The sequence below is a fragment of the Geotrypetes seraphini genome, chromosome 1 (genome assembly GCF_902459505.1).
Source record: "Geotrypetes seraphini chromosome 1, aGeoSer1.1, whole genome shotgun sequence".
NCBI lineage: Eukaryota > Metazoa > Chordata > Amphibia > Gymnophiona > Dermophiidae > Geotrypetes > Geotrypetes seraphini.
In genome coordinates, this window is record NC_047084.1 from 539087588 (window position 1) to 539104982 (window position 17395).

The 17395-nt window shown below is 43.5% G+C and overlaps 1 protein-coding gene across 1 annotated transcript in view; it reads right to left on the minus strand.

The window, feature by feature from the left end:
* Window positions 1-5397: 5397 nt before the first annotated feature.
* Window positions 5398-17395, minus strand: part of WDR36 (WD repeat domain 36) — a 194970-nt gene continuing 182972 nt past the window's right edge. Inside the window, exon 23 of the mRNA XM_033929130.1 lies at window positions 5398-6867. Within this exon, the coding sequence (XP_033785021.1) occupies window positions 6718-6867 (150 nt within the window). The 3' untranslated portion in view covers window positions 5398-6717. The remainder of the gene's footprint in view (window positions 6868-17395) is intronic.

Genomic DNA, 17395 nt, shown 5'->3' on the forward strand with positions numbered 1-17395 from the left:
ATGCGTAGATGCATTCTAGACCCAGCCCGATGAGACGAGGTTTGCATGGGGCTGGGGCTGGGGTTGAGAAGTCCCATCCAGCATCTCTCCCTTCTTCCTTCCCTACCACCCCCGGGTCCATCAAATGCCCTCCTATCCAGCATCCCTCCTTGAATTTTTAAATTTAGCTGCTCCAGGGAGCTCCCGGTTCTGAAGTCCTCCTCACCTGTAGAAAATGCAAGGAGGTCAACATAGCAGCAGCGATTCTCTAATGCTGCCTGTGGCCTTCTTGGTACTGTTCCTTTGCAAGGAGGTCACCATAGCAGCAGCGATTCTCTAATGCTGCCTTGGTGCTGTTCCTTTGCCATGGCCTGACCAAACAGAAACAGGAAGTTGTATCAGAGAGGGGCAGACTGGCAAGGGAATAGTGCCAAGAAGACTACAGGCAGAGCTAGAGAATCACTGCTGTGCCTTTCTGCAGTGACTTCCTGTTTCCCCCAAAGGCAGGACTTGTAGAAAGATGGCTTCTGGGGCAGGCCAGCGGCAGCAGGCTTACCTGTGAAGTTGCCAGGGAGGTGGGGAGTTGAGAGAGCCAGCTAAACCTGGACAGACTCCTCCATTTGAAAAACAAGTCTGGACACCCAGACAGTCCTCTAAAAAGATGTATGGTAATCCTACATGTCCACCCCCTTCCTCAGGGCTGACTACTCATTCTTCTGCATAGTTAATATATAACACCGGCCATGAACTAAGTAAATGCAACCGATTACTGTACTTAAGTAAAAGTTTTGTTGCTTTTACTTGTAAAGAAGTATAGGATAACATTTGTTACTTTTACTGAAGTAATGTTTGCTAAATTTTACTATTTTTACTTAGTTACATCTGATGCTTGCAGTTAAAAGTTAAAAAGTAAAAGCAGAAGCATGATGTAAATGCTGATTCCTCAGCAAAAGAAATTGAACAAAACTGGGAGCAGAATTTTGCTGTTACAAACCTTGTCACGCAAACATTGGATCATCTCATCTTAAATTTTGCAGTTCAGTGAAAATAGCCTATAAGAATAGAGGAGTTGTCTGTTTGTTTAACTGGTTACTGGTCTCCAGACAAATACAAGTGATGACTGGGGTCACTTTGAAGTGGAGATTAGGCTGAAGCTGGTAGAAATTTCCGATGAACAGACATATGTCTCTATCACAGCAGACTGCTAGTCATTCCATTGGGGTCACTGTCTACTGGATTGGTAGAGTCTTTAAAAGGGAAGGATGCTTGACTGTCCTTAAGACTGGAGGGTTCCCAGACATTTGATGTTCTTGCTCCAGTTTTCAAAGGATTCCAACTTTATGAAAGCTTTCTTTGTTATTGGACTGCATGACAATGGTAGTATGTGGGAGTGATAGGGGGAGTGTGTGGCACAGTGGTTAGAGCTGCAGCCTCAGCACCCTGAGGTTGTGGGTTCAAATCCCATGTTGCTCCTTGTGACCCTGGGCAAGTCACTTAATCCCCCCATGGCCTCAGGTACATTAGATGTGTGAGCCTGCCAGGACAGAGAGGGAAAAATGCTTGAATACCTGAATATAAACCAGTTAGACCACAGTTCTTCAACCGCCGGTCCGCAGACCAGTGCTGGTCCGTGGACTGGTGCCGGTCCGCAAAAAAATCTTGCCAGTCCGTAAAGGATTTGGGTCCCCGCCAGCAAAAGGTGCCGGCGTCAGCTGACATGCAACTTCCTGTTGCCGTCACTATGCCGTTACTCCTGCCTTCCACCACCGACTCCTGCTGCATATGTCTCCTACTCCAGCCTTTGTCTCCGCATCCCCAGACAAGCAGCGGCAGCTCTGTGCGCTTTTAACTTTGGCACACAGCTGCCCCTAAGCAGTATTTTAGATGTGGTTTCATAAGACAGCCTCGGAGCCTTTGCTAGGCTGGCCCGCTTCGATGATGCGATGTGGGCCGGCCTACCAAAGGCCCAGAGACTGCCTCATGAAACTGCGGCTAAAATACTACTTAGGGGCAGCTGTATGCAGAAGTTAAAAGCACACAGAGCTGCCACTAGCCTACATAGAGGAAACATTTGCTGGAGAGGGAAGGAGGAAGGGAGAAATGGTACTCCTGGACAAGGGAGGGGAAGGGGGTACTACTGACAGGGGAGAATGGAAAGCGAAGGGATGAGAGTTACTGTTGGATAAGGGGAGGAGAAAAGGGAGAAGGGGTACTCCTGGACAAGGGAGGGGAAGGGGATACTGCTGACAGGGGAGAAGGGAAGGGAAGAGAGTTACTGTTGGATAAGGGGAGGAAGAAAGGGAGAAGGTACTGCTGGACAGGGGAGGAGGAACATTAGAAGGAAACAGCTGGCAGGGAGATTAGAGGAGGGGAAGGAGTCAGGATGGAATGGAGAGATCAGATGAGGGAAAGGGCAGAGACAGAGGAATGACAAAGTAGAGAGAGATTGATGCTGGGAAGGGGGGGTCAGATGAGAAATAAGGAAAGAGGGACAAAGATGCTAGATCTGGTGTAGGAGAGAGGGACATAGAAAGAACGCAGATACCATATGGGAGGGGGAGAGGGCAGACAGTGGATGGAAGAGAGTGAAAAGACGATGAAAGCAGAAACCAGAGATGACAAAAGGTAGAAAAAAATAATTTTTTTTCTATCTTGTGATTAGAATATATCAGATTTAAAATATGTATCTTGCTAGAGCTGATGTTAGACATAACTGGGGAGTGCAAAGCCTAGGCAATGCGTCTTTAGCTTCCAGCTGGCTTAAGGCTCTCTCTGACCAGGAGGCAGTTGCCCTAGTTGCACTCCCCCTAACACCATTCCTGCCATGTGTGACTGCAGTATTCTGTTAGCATGATATTTGTGTAGCATTCTGTAATAATTTGGCTTATTTAGTTTTCTTGATAGTAGAGGGGATATATGTGAAGGGGAGGGGAGACAGGGTTTTGTTGATCCTTGCCCTGTATTATTTATATTTATAAAATGACAATTGTACAGAATATTGTTTCTTTTTATACTTTAATAAAATATGTTCAATATAAAATCATATTTATTTGAGGCTTGTGCGGATGGGATCAGAAGGTTAACGGGACCAAGCTCGGGGGCTGGGGCAGCAATGGGGTTTTTAAAAATTTCAGTCTTATTAGTTCGCTGGTCCACGAAATAATTATTTTATTTCCGCCGGTCCATAGGTGTAAAAAGGTTGAAGAACACTAACTTTGACTATAAGTGGTATATAAATACAACAAATAAATAAATAAATGAAGATGCAAGTGATGAATCAGACACCAGTACTCTAATACAGATGATACTGGCAATAAGGAGGATAAATTACTGTTTTCTGTATGGAAGTGAAGTATTTCAGATAGAGATCCCCATGATCAATAACTGCAGACCAAAGTCAGAAGCCATCAGTAATACTGCAGCCTCAACTAATTTGAAGGAACTTTTTTTTAAAAATCAGACTGAACAATCCACTTTGTGCTAGTGCAGGTGCTGAACAACTTTATAGCTATGCTTTGCAATCAAAATTGCTTTCCATAGAAATAAACTAGACATATGAGGGCCTTCTACAATGTCCATCATGTTATCCAATATACAGAACCTCCACGTTTATAATTCCCTAGTAAGCAGCTATAGCTTTATTCATGCTTGCTGCTTGTCAAACACATAGGGTTTGATATTTTGGCTGATTGACCAAGCACAGAAAGATCTAGCTTTAGTCTTGGAAGCAGCGTGTTTTGCTTACAATCATGTGTCATAAGCAACCACCCGTGGACAAGGAAACCACCAGAGACTGCTCGGCAGCAGGTACTCAATTATAGCACGATTCAAGTTTGTGAAAAAACAAAAAACAACCCTCATAGTTGCAGTAAGATTTACATTATAAATATTAAAATATTTTAGTATTTTATTCAACATAAAACAGAGGCTGGGTCATTTTATATTGTTTCTGCAAGATTTGTTCTTAGCATTTCCCTAGGGCTCTAGAAGTACAAATTTTCAATTACATTTGTTCTCTTTATAGTTGATTCAAACATGTTGTCTATAGAAAGTAAATTATTTGCAAATCTGGAATTTAAATCACACAGAGTACATATGTTTCCTACTTATGTTTTAACAGCTACATATCTAAACTTGCTGTATTGCTTCTGGATGGTCCTTTTGACTTTGCCCTGTTCTTGGTTGTTTGTTATTTGCATTCACAGTAAAAAGATTTGAACATAAAAACTGAGATTTCTCATTGTGAGTTTGATTGTGGAATGAGATGCATTGAAGGAGTTGTAGAAATGTTTAAGGTTCTCTTCTCCTTCAATCCATTAATATTTGAAAGGTTTGCTGTGATAACTGTTTAAACATGCCTTCTCAAACTTTAATGGAAAAAAAGACAGGCACCATAGTAATGTAGCACATTAGAGACCATCTTCTTTTACAAACACAAGAATCTTTCATCCACCTTTTATTCTGTACAAAACTCATCTTTTTTTTATAATCATTTATTTATACTTCAACAAAATACAATTATTGAACAAAAACAGAGCCTCTCTCAAATACAGTGGTGCCTCGCATAACGGACGCCTCGCACAGCGAACGCTGCGCACAACGAACTTCAGGTCTTGCTTCCCACAACGAACTTCGTTTCACACAACGAAGTCGCCCGAGCTGCATCGCTTAACTGCCCTCTCTCTGCCTGGCTCCCTGTGCAGTGGCGCTACATATTTTAAACCCCCCTGTCGCCGCTGCTGCATATTTTTAAGCCTCTGCCGCCACCGCATATTTTTAAACCTCCCCCCGCCGCCACATATTTTTTTTAAAAAAGCCACCACTGCTGCAACTTTAATCTCACCCGCTCACTCGAACTGGTGGTCTAGCAAATTTCCCAGCCAGAAGCGCAGACAGAGATCAAGAGCAAGCCTTCTGTGCTACTGCCTGGGCCTGCGCTGATCTCTGAATGGCTGCAGTCAGCTCTTGCGGGACTCACAAGAACTAACTGCAGCCAGCTCTCGCGGGACTCACAAGAACTAACTGCAGCCATTCGGAGATCGGCATGGGCCCACACAGGCGTGCAGAGGAATTGCTCCTGATCTCTGCGCTTCTGGCCTGTACGCCACTGGCTGGGAAAGATGGGAGGAATTAAAAAAGGTACTGGGGAGTATGTGGGGGGTGATTATAATACACAGCAAGGATCAACAAAACCCCTGTCTCCCCTCCCCTTCACATATATCCCCTCTATATCATGCTAACAGAATACCACAGTCACACATAGCAGGAATAGGGTTAGGGTAGTGCAACTGTCCCCCCTGGTCAAAGAGAGCCGTAAGCCTCTGCCTGGACTTTGCAGTCCCCAGTTGTGTCTAACACCAGCTCTAACAAGATAAATTTATCTTTTTTTATGTCATCTTAGCATATTTTATGCTACAGAACGAATTATTTTTTTTAACATGTATTGTTATGGGAAAACGCGTTTCACATAACGAACTTTTCGCATAACAAACTTGCTCCTGGAACGAATTAAGTTCGTTGTGTGAGGCACCACTGTAATATAAAACAAAATGTCAATTCAAGCATCATCTAATATTCAAATTATAAAGGCTCTTAAATAGTCCACATTTTGGAGAGACAATTCACATACCAGAGGGAATGGTATAATTATACAACCTTATTAAACAAAGAAAAATAATAATAGCAGTTCTTCATCCTCATTTGTTTAGACTAGCTGAAATGGAATATTGTAATTTGGAAGGCTCATAAAAAACATAGGAATTCAAAAATATCACACATTTACAAGGATAACGTAATTGAAATTTGGGCCCTCAATGATTTAACATTCTCTTTTATTACTAGGAATCACTTCCTTCTTGTTTGAGTAGTTCTTGAGACATCTGGAAATATGGAGATCTTATTATTCAAAAAAAGGGACTTTTTTAAAGCCTAAAAAAAGGCGCAGGAGTGCTTCTTTATCTTGCTGAAATACAAATGTCACAAGAAGCGCTGTACACAGAATAACTTCTTCCTCTGAAGTTTCTAAAATTTTAGATAGGTCCATAGGACCCAAAGATGAAACCTGAAGATTCAGGAGAAGAAGGTTTTTTAACTGTACAAAACTCATCTTCAGCATAAACAGATTCATTACATGAATCTATCAGAGCCTTTTTACTTTTCTGATGGCCAAAGTGGCAGCAAATGTTAAAGTTCTCCATTTGGAGAACACAGATATGAACACGTTTTCTGCAATGACCTCTATTTCCTTCATAACAGATTGTCTGTGTATAATTTTAAAAAGACTATGCTACAGACAATTTTCCTGTCTTAAGATTTAAAAAAAACATGTTTTTCCCATTTGTTTGCAGTTTATTCTGAGCTATTCAGAAAATGCAACATTTGTTTTGATATTTTTTTTTTACTGTGCATACAGTAACAATTTAGAAAAACTGGAAAATGTATGCATTAGATTGGCTTTTATACATATTTATCACTTAATAGTGTGGCTGCAGGACTAAATATAGACATCCAGTTTGGGTGGTAGGAGGTAAAAAAAAAAAATGCATGGATTGTCTATAAACTACATGAAAGACATGAAAACCATGGTTTTAAAAACTTTTATTGGGGAAAAAAAAAAAGAAAAAAACCCCCGACAATCTGGCCAAAAGATGGTTGACAGCATTCAAAACTGAGTAAAAAGTTTTGATATATGATACCAGTTCTAGGCAGTGCATGGCACTTAGGAATGTAAATGGCTTCTCACAACAAAGCACTTTTCATATAGCTTAACACAGTCAAACTTTGATTGAAGAGAGTCTGCAGGTGGAGCCAAGTTTCCTCAAGCAGTTTTGACAATGTTAACATCTCTTCTAATAGTGTTGGTTCAGATGGAAGAAATTTAAGATGCAACTACAACAAGAAAAAAAAGTCAGGCTTGAAAAAACTTTTATATACAGTATTTTTATATTATTTAAGTTGGTTTGGACTCTCAGAAGAATTATAAGAAACTGCTGTACAAGCACTTTGAAGTAATTCTGTAACTAACCATAAAGCACACATATGATCATATAGGTGAATACTTATTTGCCAAATTGAATACCATGGTAAGCTCTACCTGGATTTGGAAATACAAGTCCTTCTTGTAAAGTTCATAAATAAAGATTTTGCTGTCTACAGACACCCAAAGCCATAAAAAGGGAAAGTAGATGGGACATGAATATTCATGGGAGGGATTTGTGTGAAGTGGAAGCAGTTCATGCAAATATTTCTCACGGATATTCACTGTGAATATCCTGAAAACCAGACTTTCTGGGGTGCCTCCAGGAACAGGTTTGGAAATCACTGTTGTACCCTATAAAACTTACTGGTAACCAATAGTACTTTAATATAATGGTGAAATGTGTTCATATTTATGGACACCCTTCCAAAAATATAATAGCTGTATTTTGCAATGTTTGTAATCTTTGTGTGCCTGTAATCCAGCAATGAAGTCAATAATGCATATATGAAGGGGTGCAAAGAAAGTTCATCCAAAATATATTTAAGGGAACTTAGTTGACACAACACCCCAAACTCTTTCCATACTAACACAGTAACCTACTCAGTAAAAGTTAGCTGGAAATCAATCCATACGTCTAAGTATTTTAACATTTTTGAACATACTGTTTTCCCCTAAGAAGCTGATTTGGTGATTTTTTTTTTTTTTTACTTATAAAGTTTTTGGGCCTTCCTATTAGCAAAATGGGACTATTAAATATTGGGACTGTTAAAAGTCCTACAAATTCAGGAAAGTGGTTTCTAATACAGATGTACGAAAAAATGTCTACATTTGCACAATTTCTTTATCAAGAAAATGAGTTTAGAGCATATGAATTTGATTAGAACTTGTGATATCAGGGTGGAGCTTACTAAACAAAAATTGCCACTGATATGATTCCCACACCATAATTTAGAGATTTGTGCTGAAATATGTCATATTAATTTTTTTTTTTAACTCTTCAATCCATTAGACCCTATGGTTCTTATTCAAAAATATGAGCTACACTTTTAATACAAAATCCCCATCTTATTTAGTGTAAAGTCAGTTTCATTTAATGGGGGTTTTGTACTAACATAGGTTTCCTGTGTTAAAAACATTGCATATGTTCATGAATAGGACCCATATGTTTCTAACTTTTGGAGGTAATCATTAAAGGATAATCTCTAACACAGATTTACACATTAATTATTAGACAAATATATGCAATAATATGACAAATATATGCTATAATATGACAAATATATGCTATAATTGTTTCCTCGTGGTCTGCTTGCCTGCTGACTAGGGTGCAATGTCCTCAGCATTTCCTTTTCACTTTGTAATAAGGTTTTACTGATTGGTAATGTTCATGGCTGGAAAAGTGTCCTGGCAACTAAAAATTGGTGCATGGTGCCCAGCATTACCTCGCTGGCACCTAAGACTCCTCTAAGATTATGACTACTGCTGATCTGTATAGAAAACATGTAGCAATGACCTGAGGTCAGTCTTCTGATTCCAGAACCTACAGAGAGGCTGGAATCAGAGCTTGGAGCATTCCCTGTCACGAGCCACAAAAGAAACAAAGTCATGGCCCAGGACAGCCCCATGCCTAACTCCCCTGCCACTGGGGCTGCGAGGAGAAACAGGGGAGTGCAGGAAGAGAAAAGAAAAGTAAGAGAGAGCAACAAAGTTTGAAATAAAGTAACATAGGTAAAAAAAAGAATGAGACAGAAGAAAGGAAGAAAAATGTGTCCTGGTTCTTAAAAATCTGAGCCCATGCCTAAGTTTTCAAAATTTATTTTCAGCCTTGCACATGCTTATCTAGAACCCTGAGGGAAATAAAACATCATAATGCTCCTATTGAGCTAGACTTTGCTACTGTTACATAGTGTAATTTAAGGTCAAAAACTGGCAGATTAGGATATCTCAATGCCAAAATCTCTATGGATCCAGAAGCTAAAGAAAAAATGAATCCTGCTTCTTCTTTCAGTACCAGTAACTATTTATTTGTTCTTTGATTTTACAATATCCTTCTGATAACCAGCAGGTCTGTCCTCAAGTTCTACTTAAATGTAAAGCTAAACAGTATTACATCTCCTGTACCTACGGGATTAATGGAATGCACCAAATTCCATCTTTTGTCTTAGGGGACAAATAAGTTCAAGTACAAAGAGCCCATTTCAAACTTTTGTCAAAACTGATTTTATGTGGGTTGTGTAGCAAAAGCACAGTTACTTACCATAACAGGTGTTATTCAGGGACAGCAGGTAGATATTCTCAGATATGGGTGACATCATCCACGGAGCCCCGATGTGGACAGCTGTGCAAGCAATCTTGCTTGAAGAATTTTAAGAAAGTTCGCGACTGCCGCACTGCGCATGTGTGAATGCCTTCCCACCCGATGTAGGGCGCACGTCTCCTCAGCTCAGAAAGCTAGCCAAGCATCAGGGTAGGTGGGTGGGTTGTGAGAATATCTGCCTGCTGTCCCTGGATAACACCTGTTACGGTAAGTAACTGTGCTTTAATCCCAGGACAAGCAGGCAGCATAATCTCACTTATGGATGACCTCCAAGCTAACCAAAATGGGATGGTGGGAGTGTTAGCGTTTAGGAGAATACATTTTGTAATAAAGTTTGGCCAAAATGGCTATCCCATCTGGAAAAGGAATCTAGACAGTAATGTGAGGTGAATGTGTGAACCGAGGACCAAGTGGCAACTTTGCATATTTTCTTAATAGGAGTAGATCGAAGGAAAGCTACTGAAGCTGCCATAGCGCTAACTTTGTGGGCTATGACTTGACCCTCCAGTTGCAGCCCAGCCTGAGCATAACAAAACAAGATGCAAGCAGCCAACCAATTGGAAATCATCCTCTTGGAAACTGGATGTCCCAACTTGTTTGGATCAAAGGAGAGAAAAAGTTGAGGAGAAATTCTATGTGATTTAGTCCTTTGCAAATAGTAGGCCAAAGCACGCTTGCAATCCAGAGTATGAAGAACTGTTTCTCCAGGATGAGAATGAGGCTTGGGAAAAAAACACTGGAAGTACAATTGATTGAATGAAATGAAATTCTGTATCAACTTTAGGTAAGAATTTTGGATGAGTGCAGAGTACCACCTTATCATGATGGAATAACTGTAAAAGGTGGGTCCGCTACCAAAGCTTGTAGTTCACTGACTTTGCGAGCAGACGTGAGAGTGACGAGGAAGACTACTTTCCAAGTGAGATACTTAAGATGAGCCGTAGACATTGGTTCAAATGAAGGCTTCATTAATTTATCAAGGACAACATTGAGATCCTAAACCACTGGAGGTTGTTTGACATTGAAAAGTCCTTTCATAAATCTGGAAACTACAGGGTGTCCAAAAGGTCGATTGCGAAGGTAATGCAAATCGATCGCCTCACATTGCCTTCATGTTCTACCTGCATCCCGACGCTGTAAACAGGATGCAGAAGCTCCAGGCCAGCCAGCCTTCCTCTCCCTGTCAATTCTGACGTCAGAGAGGAAGTTCCGCGTCAGCCAATGGCTGCCTGGCTGGCCTGGAACTTCCTCTCCGATGTCACTTCGGGGAGAGGAAGGCTGGTCAACCCGACGCTTCTGCGTCAGGAAGCAGGGAGAGCTTGGGGCGGCGGTAGCTTCGGGGCCTGCTTCCTGATGACAGCAGTAGTGGCTTGGGGGAGGGCAGGGAGAAAGAAAGAAAGGGGGCAGGCAGGGAGACAGAAAGAAAGGGGGACAGGGAGACAAAGAAAGAAAGAAGGGGGCAGGGAGAAAGAAAGAAATGGGAGGGGGGCAGGGAGAGAGGAAGAAAAAGTTGGGGGAGGGAATGAGGTCTGGAGGAGAGGAAGCATACAGAAGGCTGAAAGAAGGGAAGAAATATTGGATGCACAGTCAGAAGAAGAAAGTGCAACCAGAGACTCATAAAATCACCAGACAACAAAGGTAGGAAACATGATTTTATTTTCAATTTAGTGATCAAAATGTGTCCGTTTTGAGAATTTATATCTGCTGTCTATATTTTGCACTATGGCCCCCTTTTACTAAATTGCAATAGCGGTTTTTAGCACAGGGAGCCTATGAGCATTGAGAGCAGCGCGGGGCATTCAGCGCAGCTCCCTGCACTAAAAACTGCTATCACAGTTTAGTAAAAAGAGAGGGGTGTATATTTGTCTATTTTTGTATAGTTGTTACTGAGATGACAATGCATAGAGTCATCTGCCTTGACCTTTTTGAAAAAAAACCAGAATATAAATGATAATTAACATTTTCTCTGCGTACAGTGTGCTTTGTGTTTTTTTTAAATTTTTTTGTTGGTAGATCATTTTGACTTGGTCATTTTAAAAGTAGCTCGCAAGCCTAAAAAGTGTGGGCACCCCTGCTCTAGTGGTTGATGGAAAGCAGCAATTGCACTGAGATGGACTCTAACCGAGGTGAATTTGAGGCCAGATTGAGATAAATGTAATAGATAATCCAGAACTGAAGACAATCAGGTAGACTGAGGCTCCTTATGATGACGTTTGCACCAAGCAGAAAACCTAGTCCACTTCTGGTTGTAACATTGTCTGGTGGCGGGTTTTCTGGAAGCATCTAAAATGTCTCTAACAGATAGAAAAAACTGAAGATATGAAATTATGTCAAGAGGAACCAAGCTGTCAGGTGCAGAGACTGCAGGTTGTGATGAAGAAGATAGGGAAAATGCTTGAGTACCTGGTTGTAAAACCGCTTAGATAACCTTGATAGGTGGTATATAAAAACCTAATAAACTTGAAACTTGAACCGTGACTCTGTGTAAGCAGATGGAAATACTGGTAGAAGAAGTGGCTCCCTGCTGCTGAGTTGAAGAAGAATGGAGAACCAAGGTTGTCTGGGCCACCAAAGAGCTATCAGAATCATGGTGGCAGATTCCTTCTTGAGTTTGACAAGTGTCTTGAGAATAAGTGGAAATGGAGAGAACGCATAGAGGAACTTGTTCATCCATTCCAGGAGAAAAGCATCTGCCTCCAGGCAATGAGGAGAATAGAGTCTGGAGCAGAACTGTGGCAGTTTGTTGTTGTGGGGAGATACAAAAAGATCTATTTGAGGGGTCCCCCACTGAGAAAAATGTAATGGAGAATCGGTGAATTGAGCGTCCATTCGTGAGGTTGCAGGATGCGACTCAATTTTTCTGCCAGTGAATTTTTCTCTCCTTGAATATAGACAGATCTCAGAAAAATGTTGTGAGGGATTGCCCAATTCCAAATCTTCTGAGCTTCCTTGCACAGAAGAGATCCTGTTCCTCCCTGCTTGTTCACGTAGTACATGGCTACTTGGTTGTCTGTACGATTGAGCATGACTTGATTTTGAAGAAGATGCTGAAAAGCTTTGAGAGCATTGAAGATCGCTCTGAGTTCTAACAGAGTGATGTGATTTTGACTATCTGTAGTGGACCAATGCCCTTGAGCACAGAGACCATATAGATGAGCACCCCAAGCGTAGGTTGATGAATCTGTCATGAGAACCTTCTGATGAGGGGGCGTTTGAAAAAGCAAATCTCTGGAAAGATTGGAAGAGAGCATCTACCATTGAAGAGGTTGCCAAAGAGAAGATGTCACTGTAATGTGCTGGGACAGCGGGTTGAAAGCCTGCGACCACTGAGATGCCAGGGTCCACTGAGGAACCCTTAGGTAAAGCCTGGCAAAAGGAGTCACGTGAACTGTAGAGGCCATGTGACCTAGGAGAACCATCATGTGTCTCACTGAGATTGAAGTGAGGGCGGACACTTTTTGGCAAAGTTATATGAGAAGGAATGCTCTGAGTTGCACAGTGTCTAGAAGAGCTCCAATAAATTGCAGAGTCTGAGAGGGCTGCAGTTGAGATTTGGGAATCCCAAATTTTGCAGGAACAAAAAAGTCTGTTGTGTCGCTAAAGTAACCCCCTGAGACATAGGGTCTTTGATGAGCCAATCGTCCAGATATGGAAAAACCTGGAGTCCGTGACTTTGTAAAGCTGCTGCTATCACTACCAGGCACTTGGTGAAAACTTTGGCAGACGATGCCAGGCCAAAGGGTAGCAACTTGTATTGGTAATGTTGATTTCCCATCCAAAATCTGATGAACTTGTGAGAGGCTAGATGAATGGGAATGTGAGTATAAGCCTCCTTGAGATCCAGAGAGCATAACCAATCGTTGTGATCCAGAAGGGGATACAAGGATGCCTGAGTCAGCATCCAAACTTTTTTTTTACGAGAAATTTGTTGAGAGCTCTGAGATCCAATATCAGTCGGAGACCTCTCATCTTCTTCAGGACAAGGAAATACCGGGAGTAAAACCCTGTGCTCTGCTGTTCCAGAGAAACTGTAATTCATTGAGCAGAGGGGTTACTTGATCAAATTTACTCTTACCAAAGATAAGTTTAGCTGCAGTGTTCTGTATTAATTGAAGTCTCTGCAGACTGACCTTTGAAAGACCCAAAGACCCAAATACACTGAATTGCAGTAATCCAGCCTTGACAAAATGATTGACTGAACCAATACAGAGAAGTGTTTTCTTTAGGGAAGAATCCACCACTAGAGACTGGTGGGAGAGCTCAGATTTCTCAAAACCTGAACATGGGATGACCTTGTAGCTAGAGTCCAGTTTCCCAGGAACTGCTGAAACTGAGTATGGCATTTCCAAGTTTTTGCAGAAACTGTGCTTAAGGATGCCATTCATGGGAAGCTTAAGCAAGTCCTTAGGAGGGTATTTAAGCTCTAACTCCTCCATGTACTTCTTGGTATATCTTCACATTCGTTGCCTGTCATAATAATAGAAAGTATTGTTCCGCCTTTGAAGCTTCTTCACAAACCCTGTTTCTGGCCAGTGATCTACCATGTCCACATGTTTCACTTGTTTATATTTAATTTCATCCCTATATCAAGCCTGCTGAAATCTGTACAGGTTTTCTATCTCATCAGATCATTGCTTTGCATGACTTATAGATTTTGGTTTGACATCAGGGGCTGCCATGGCTCTAGCAACTTCAACAGACATTTTTCTGCGTTAGGCTTGGGTGGTTCCTTGCAGGCCTCGGCTGTGCTCCCGCTGCTCGACGTCAACTGGTATATTTGGAGTTTGCATCCATTTTAATGTTAAGGTCCTTACCCATCTGATGAATGAACCAAGTGAATGAGACAGGTTCTGATGGTGAAGGTTTCCTCTGAGAGGTAGAACGAGAACCCTCTGCTTGGGAGGAAGGTGAAGCTCTATGGGTATACTTGTAGTGAATATCTGAATCTTCATGTATTGAGGAAGAAGAGTATTGCTGCCTGGAACAATGTTGTGAAGAAGCAGGCGATGCAAATCGCTTACGCTTAGTTGAGCGTGCAGGTGAGAGATGTTTAGATTTGGAAACATGCTTCCCAGATTTTGTAGATGGAGATGAATGCCTGGAAACACTGGACCTGTATCCTGAAGCACAACAGTGCTTCTGCTGATGTTCCGAGGAAGAATGATGCTTCGGTGGAGGAGACCGATGCTTCGGCGGAGACCGATGTTTCGATGATAAATGATTTAGAGAGACTGATCGATATTTTGATGCCGGAAACGGAAGTGGATGGTCGATTAGCATTTGAACTCACCCAGACTCCACACTGACGAGGAGCAAATCAGCATGTTATCCCACTGTTTGCTAGCTGTGCCAGAGTGCAGGAGAGCTGTTTTTGTGGCGTCCTTGCCGCAACTGTGTTAGCCGTGAAGGGGAGCGTTCGGACTTTGGAGGAGGGTGCCCTGTGTCTGGCGGACCACGACAGGCTCTGCCGAAGGAGCAGAGGAGCAATTACCTCGTGGCGTTTCTGCCGCGAGTGCAATCAGCAGAGGAGAATGCTTTTCCTCTAAGAGATCCTACTGTGCCCCGCTTGGGGAGGAAAGAAGTCCAGGAGTGGAATCGTGGTCTGGCTTTTGAAAGACAGCTATGGAGACTAGTGCTGCCTGATTCAGGAAAGCACAGTTACTTACCATAACAGGTGTTATTCAGGGACAGCAGGCAGATATTCTCACATGTGGGCGATGTCACCGACTTGCTCAAAGGCCTTCAGGCTTGCGATTGGGCCCGCACATGCGCGCGTGCCCCTCCTGCCCTGCCTAGGGCATGCGTCTCCTCAGTGTGTCCTCAGTTCAGATAGCAAGCAAAGAAGTCAACCACGGGGAGGTGGGTGGGTTGCGAGAATATCTGCCTGCTGTCCCTGGATAACACCTGTTACGGTAAGTAACTTTGCTTTATCCCAGGACAAGCAGGCAGCATATTCTCACATGTAGGTGACCTCCAAGCTAACCAGAAAGGGATGGAGAGAGAGTTGGCAAATTAGGAGAACAGATGTTGCAAAATTGACTGGCCAAAGTGGCCGTCACGCCTGGAGAAAGCATCCAGACAGTAGTGAGAGGTGAACATATGAGGACCAAGTGGCAGCCTTACAGATTTCCTCGATGGGAGTGGAGCGGAGGAAAGCAACAGACGCCGCCATCGCCCTGACCTTGTGGCCAGTGACTCAACCCGGCAGGGAGAGACCAGCCTGAGCATAAAAGAAAGAAATACAAGCGGCCAACCAGTTAGAAATGGTCCGCTTAGAGAAAGAGCGATCCAAGCGATTAGGATCGAAAGAGAGGAACAGCTGGGGAGCTGAACGGTGAGGAGCGGTGCGCTTCAAGTAGCAGGCCAGTGCTCGCTTACAATCAAGAGAATGGAGAGCCACTTCCCCAGGGTGAGAATGGGGCTTTGGAAAAAACACAGGAAGAACAATAGATTGGTTGATTTGAAAAGCAGAAACAATCTTAGGCAAGAACTTAGGATGGGTACGGAGAACCACCCTATCATGTTGGAAGATAGTGAAAGATGGGTCCGCTACCAAGGCTTGAAGCTCACTAACCTGACGGGCAGAAGTGAGAGCAATAAGAAACACATATTTCCAAGTAAGATATTTCAAGTGAGCCTGCACTAGTGGCTCAAACGGGGGTTTCATCAATTGAGCAAGGACCACGTTAAGATCCCAAACCACCGGAGAAGGTTTAAGGGGCGGATGAACGTGGAAAAGTCCTTTCATGAAACGGGAAACCACAGGATTTACAGAGATAGGCTTTCCGTCAATCGGCTGATGAAAAGCAGCAATGGCACTAAGGTGGACTTGAACCGAAGAGGACTTGAGCCCAGCGCCAGACAAGTGCAACAGATAATCCAGGACAGCAGACAAGGAGGCAGATAGAGGCTCCAGCTGTCGAGTAGCACACCAGGAAGAAAAGCGGGTCCACTTCTGATGGTAACATTGGCAAGTGGACTCCTTCCGAGACGCCTCCAGGACATCAAGCACAGGCTGGGAGAGCTGGAACGAGGGCATTAAGTCTCGAGGAACCAAGCTGTTAAGTGCAGAGACTGGAGGTTGGGATGAAGCAGAGAATCCCGACTCTGTGTAAGCAGAGAAGGAAAAATAGGTAGAGGAAGAGGCTCCCTGGCACTGAGTTGCAACAGAAGGGAGAACCACGGCTGTCGGGGCCACCGAGGAGCTATTAGAATCATGGTGGCACTCGTGGACTTGAGATTGACGAGTCTTGAGAATCAGAGGGAATGGAGGAAACGCGTACAGGAACTCGTTCGTCCAATCCAGAAGGAAGGCATCCGCCTCGATCCAGAAGTGGGGCAACGTGATTGAGGGGGGATGCGAACAGATCGACGTCTGGAGTCCCCCAACGAGCAAACACCTGACGCAGGGTTACGGAGTGGAGAGACCACTCGTGAGGCTGCAGCAGACGACTCAACTTGTCTGCCAGACAGTTCTGCTGGCCCTGAATGTAGACTGCTCGAATGAATATGTTGCGGCGGATGGCCCAATCCCAGACCCGCTTCGCCTCCTGGCACAGGGACCTGGACCCCGTGCCCCCCTGTTTGTTGATATAATACATGGCGACCTGGTTGTCCGTGCGAACTAGCACCACTCGGTCACGAAGCAGGCGACAAAAGGCCTTCAGAGCGAGGAAAATTGCTCGAAGTTCCAGAAGATTGAAGTGACAAAGGCGGTTGGCACGGGACCAAAGATCCTGGGTGCGCAGACCGTCCAGATGAGCCCCCCAAGCATAGGCTGACGAGTCCTTCGTAAGTACTTTTTGCGGAGGAGGAGCATGAAACAGAAAACCTCTGGAGAGATTGGAAGAGAGCATCCACCAATGGAGTGACTTCCTCAACAAAGGAGTCACGACAATGCAGCGAGAGGGAGGATCCCAATCCTGAGACCATGGGGATGCCAGAGTCCATTGAAGAATACGGAGGTGAAGTCTGGCAAAAGGAGTCATGTGAACCGTGGAGGCCATGTGACCTAGGAGGACCATCATGAGCTGAGCTGGCGCCGAGTGCAGAAGGGTCACCATTCGGCACAAACGGATAAGGGCCTCCTGACGAGGCCGAGGCAAGAAGGAGCGGAGACG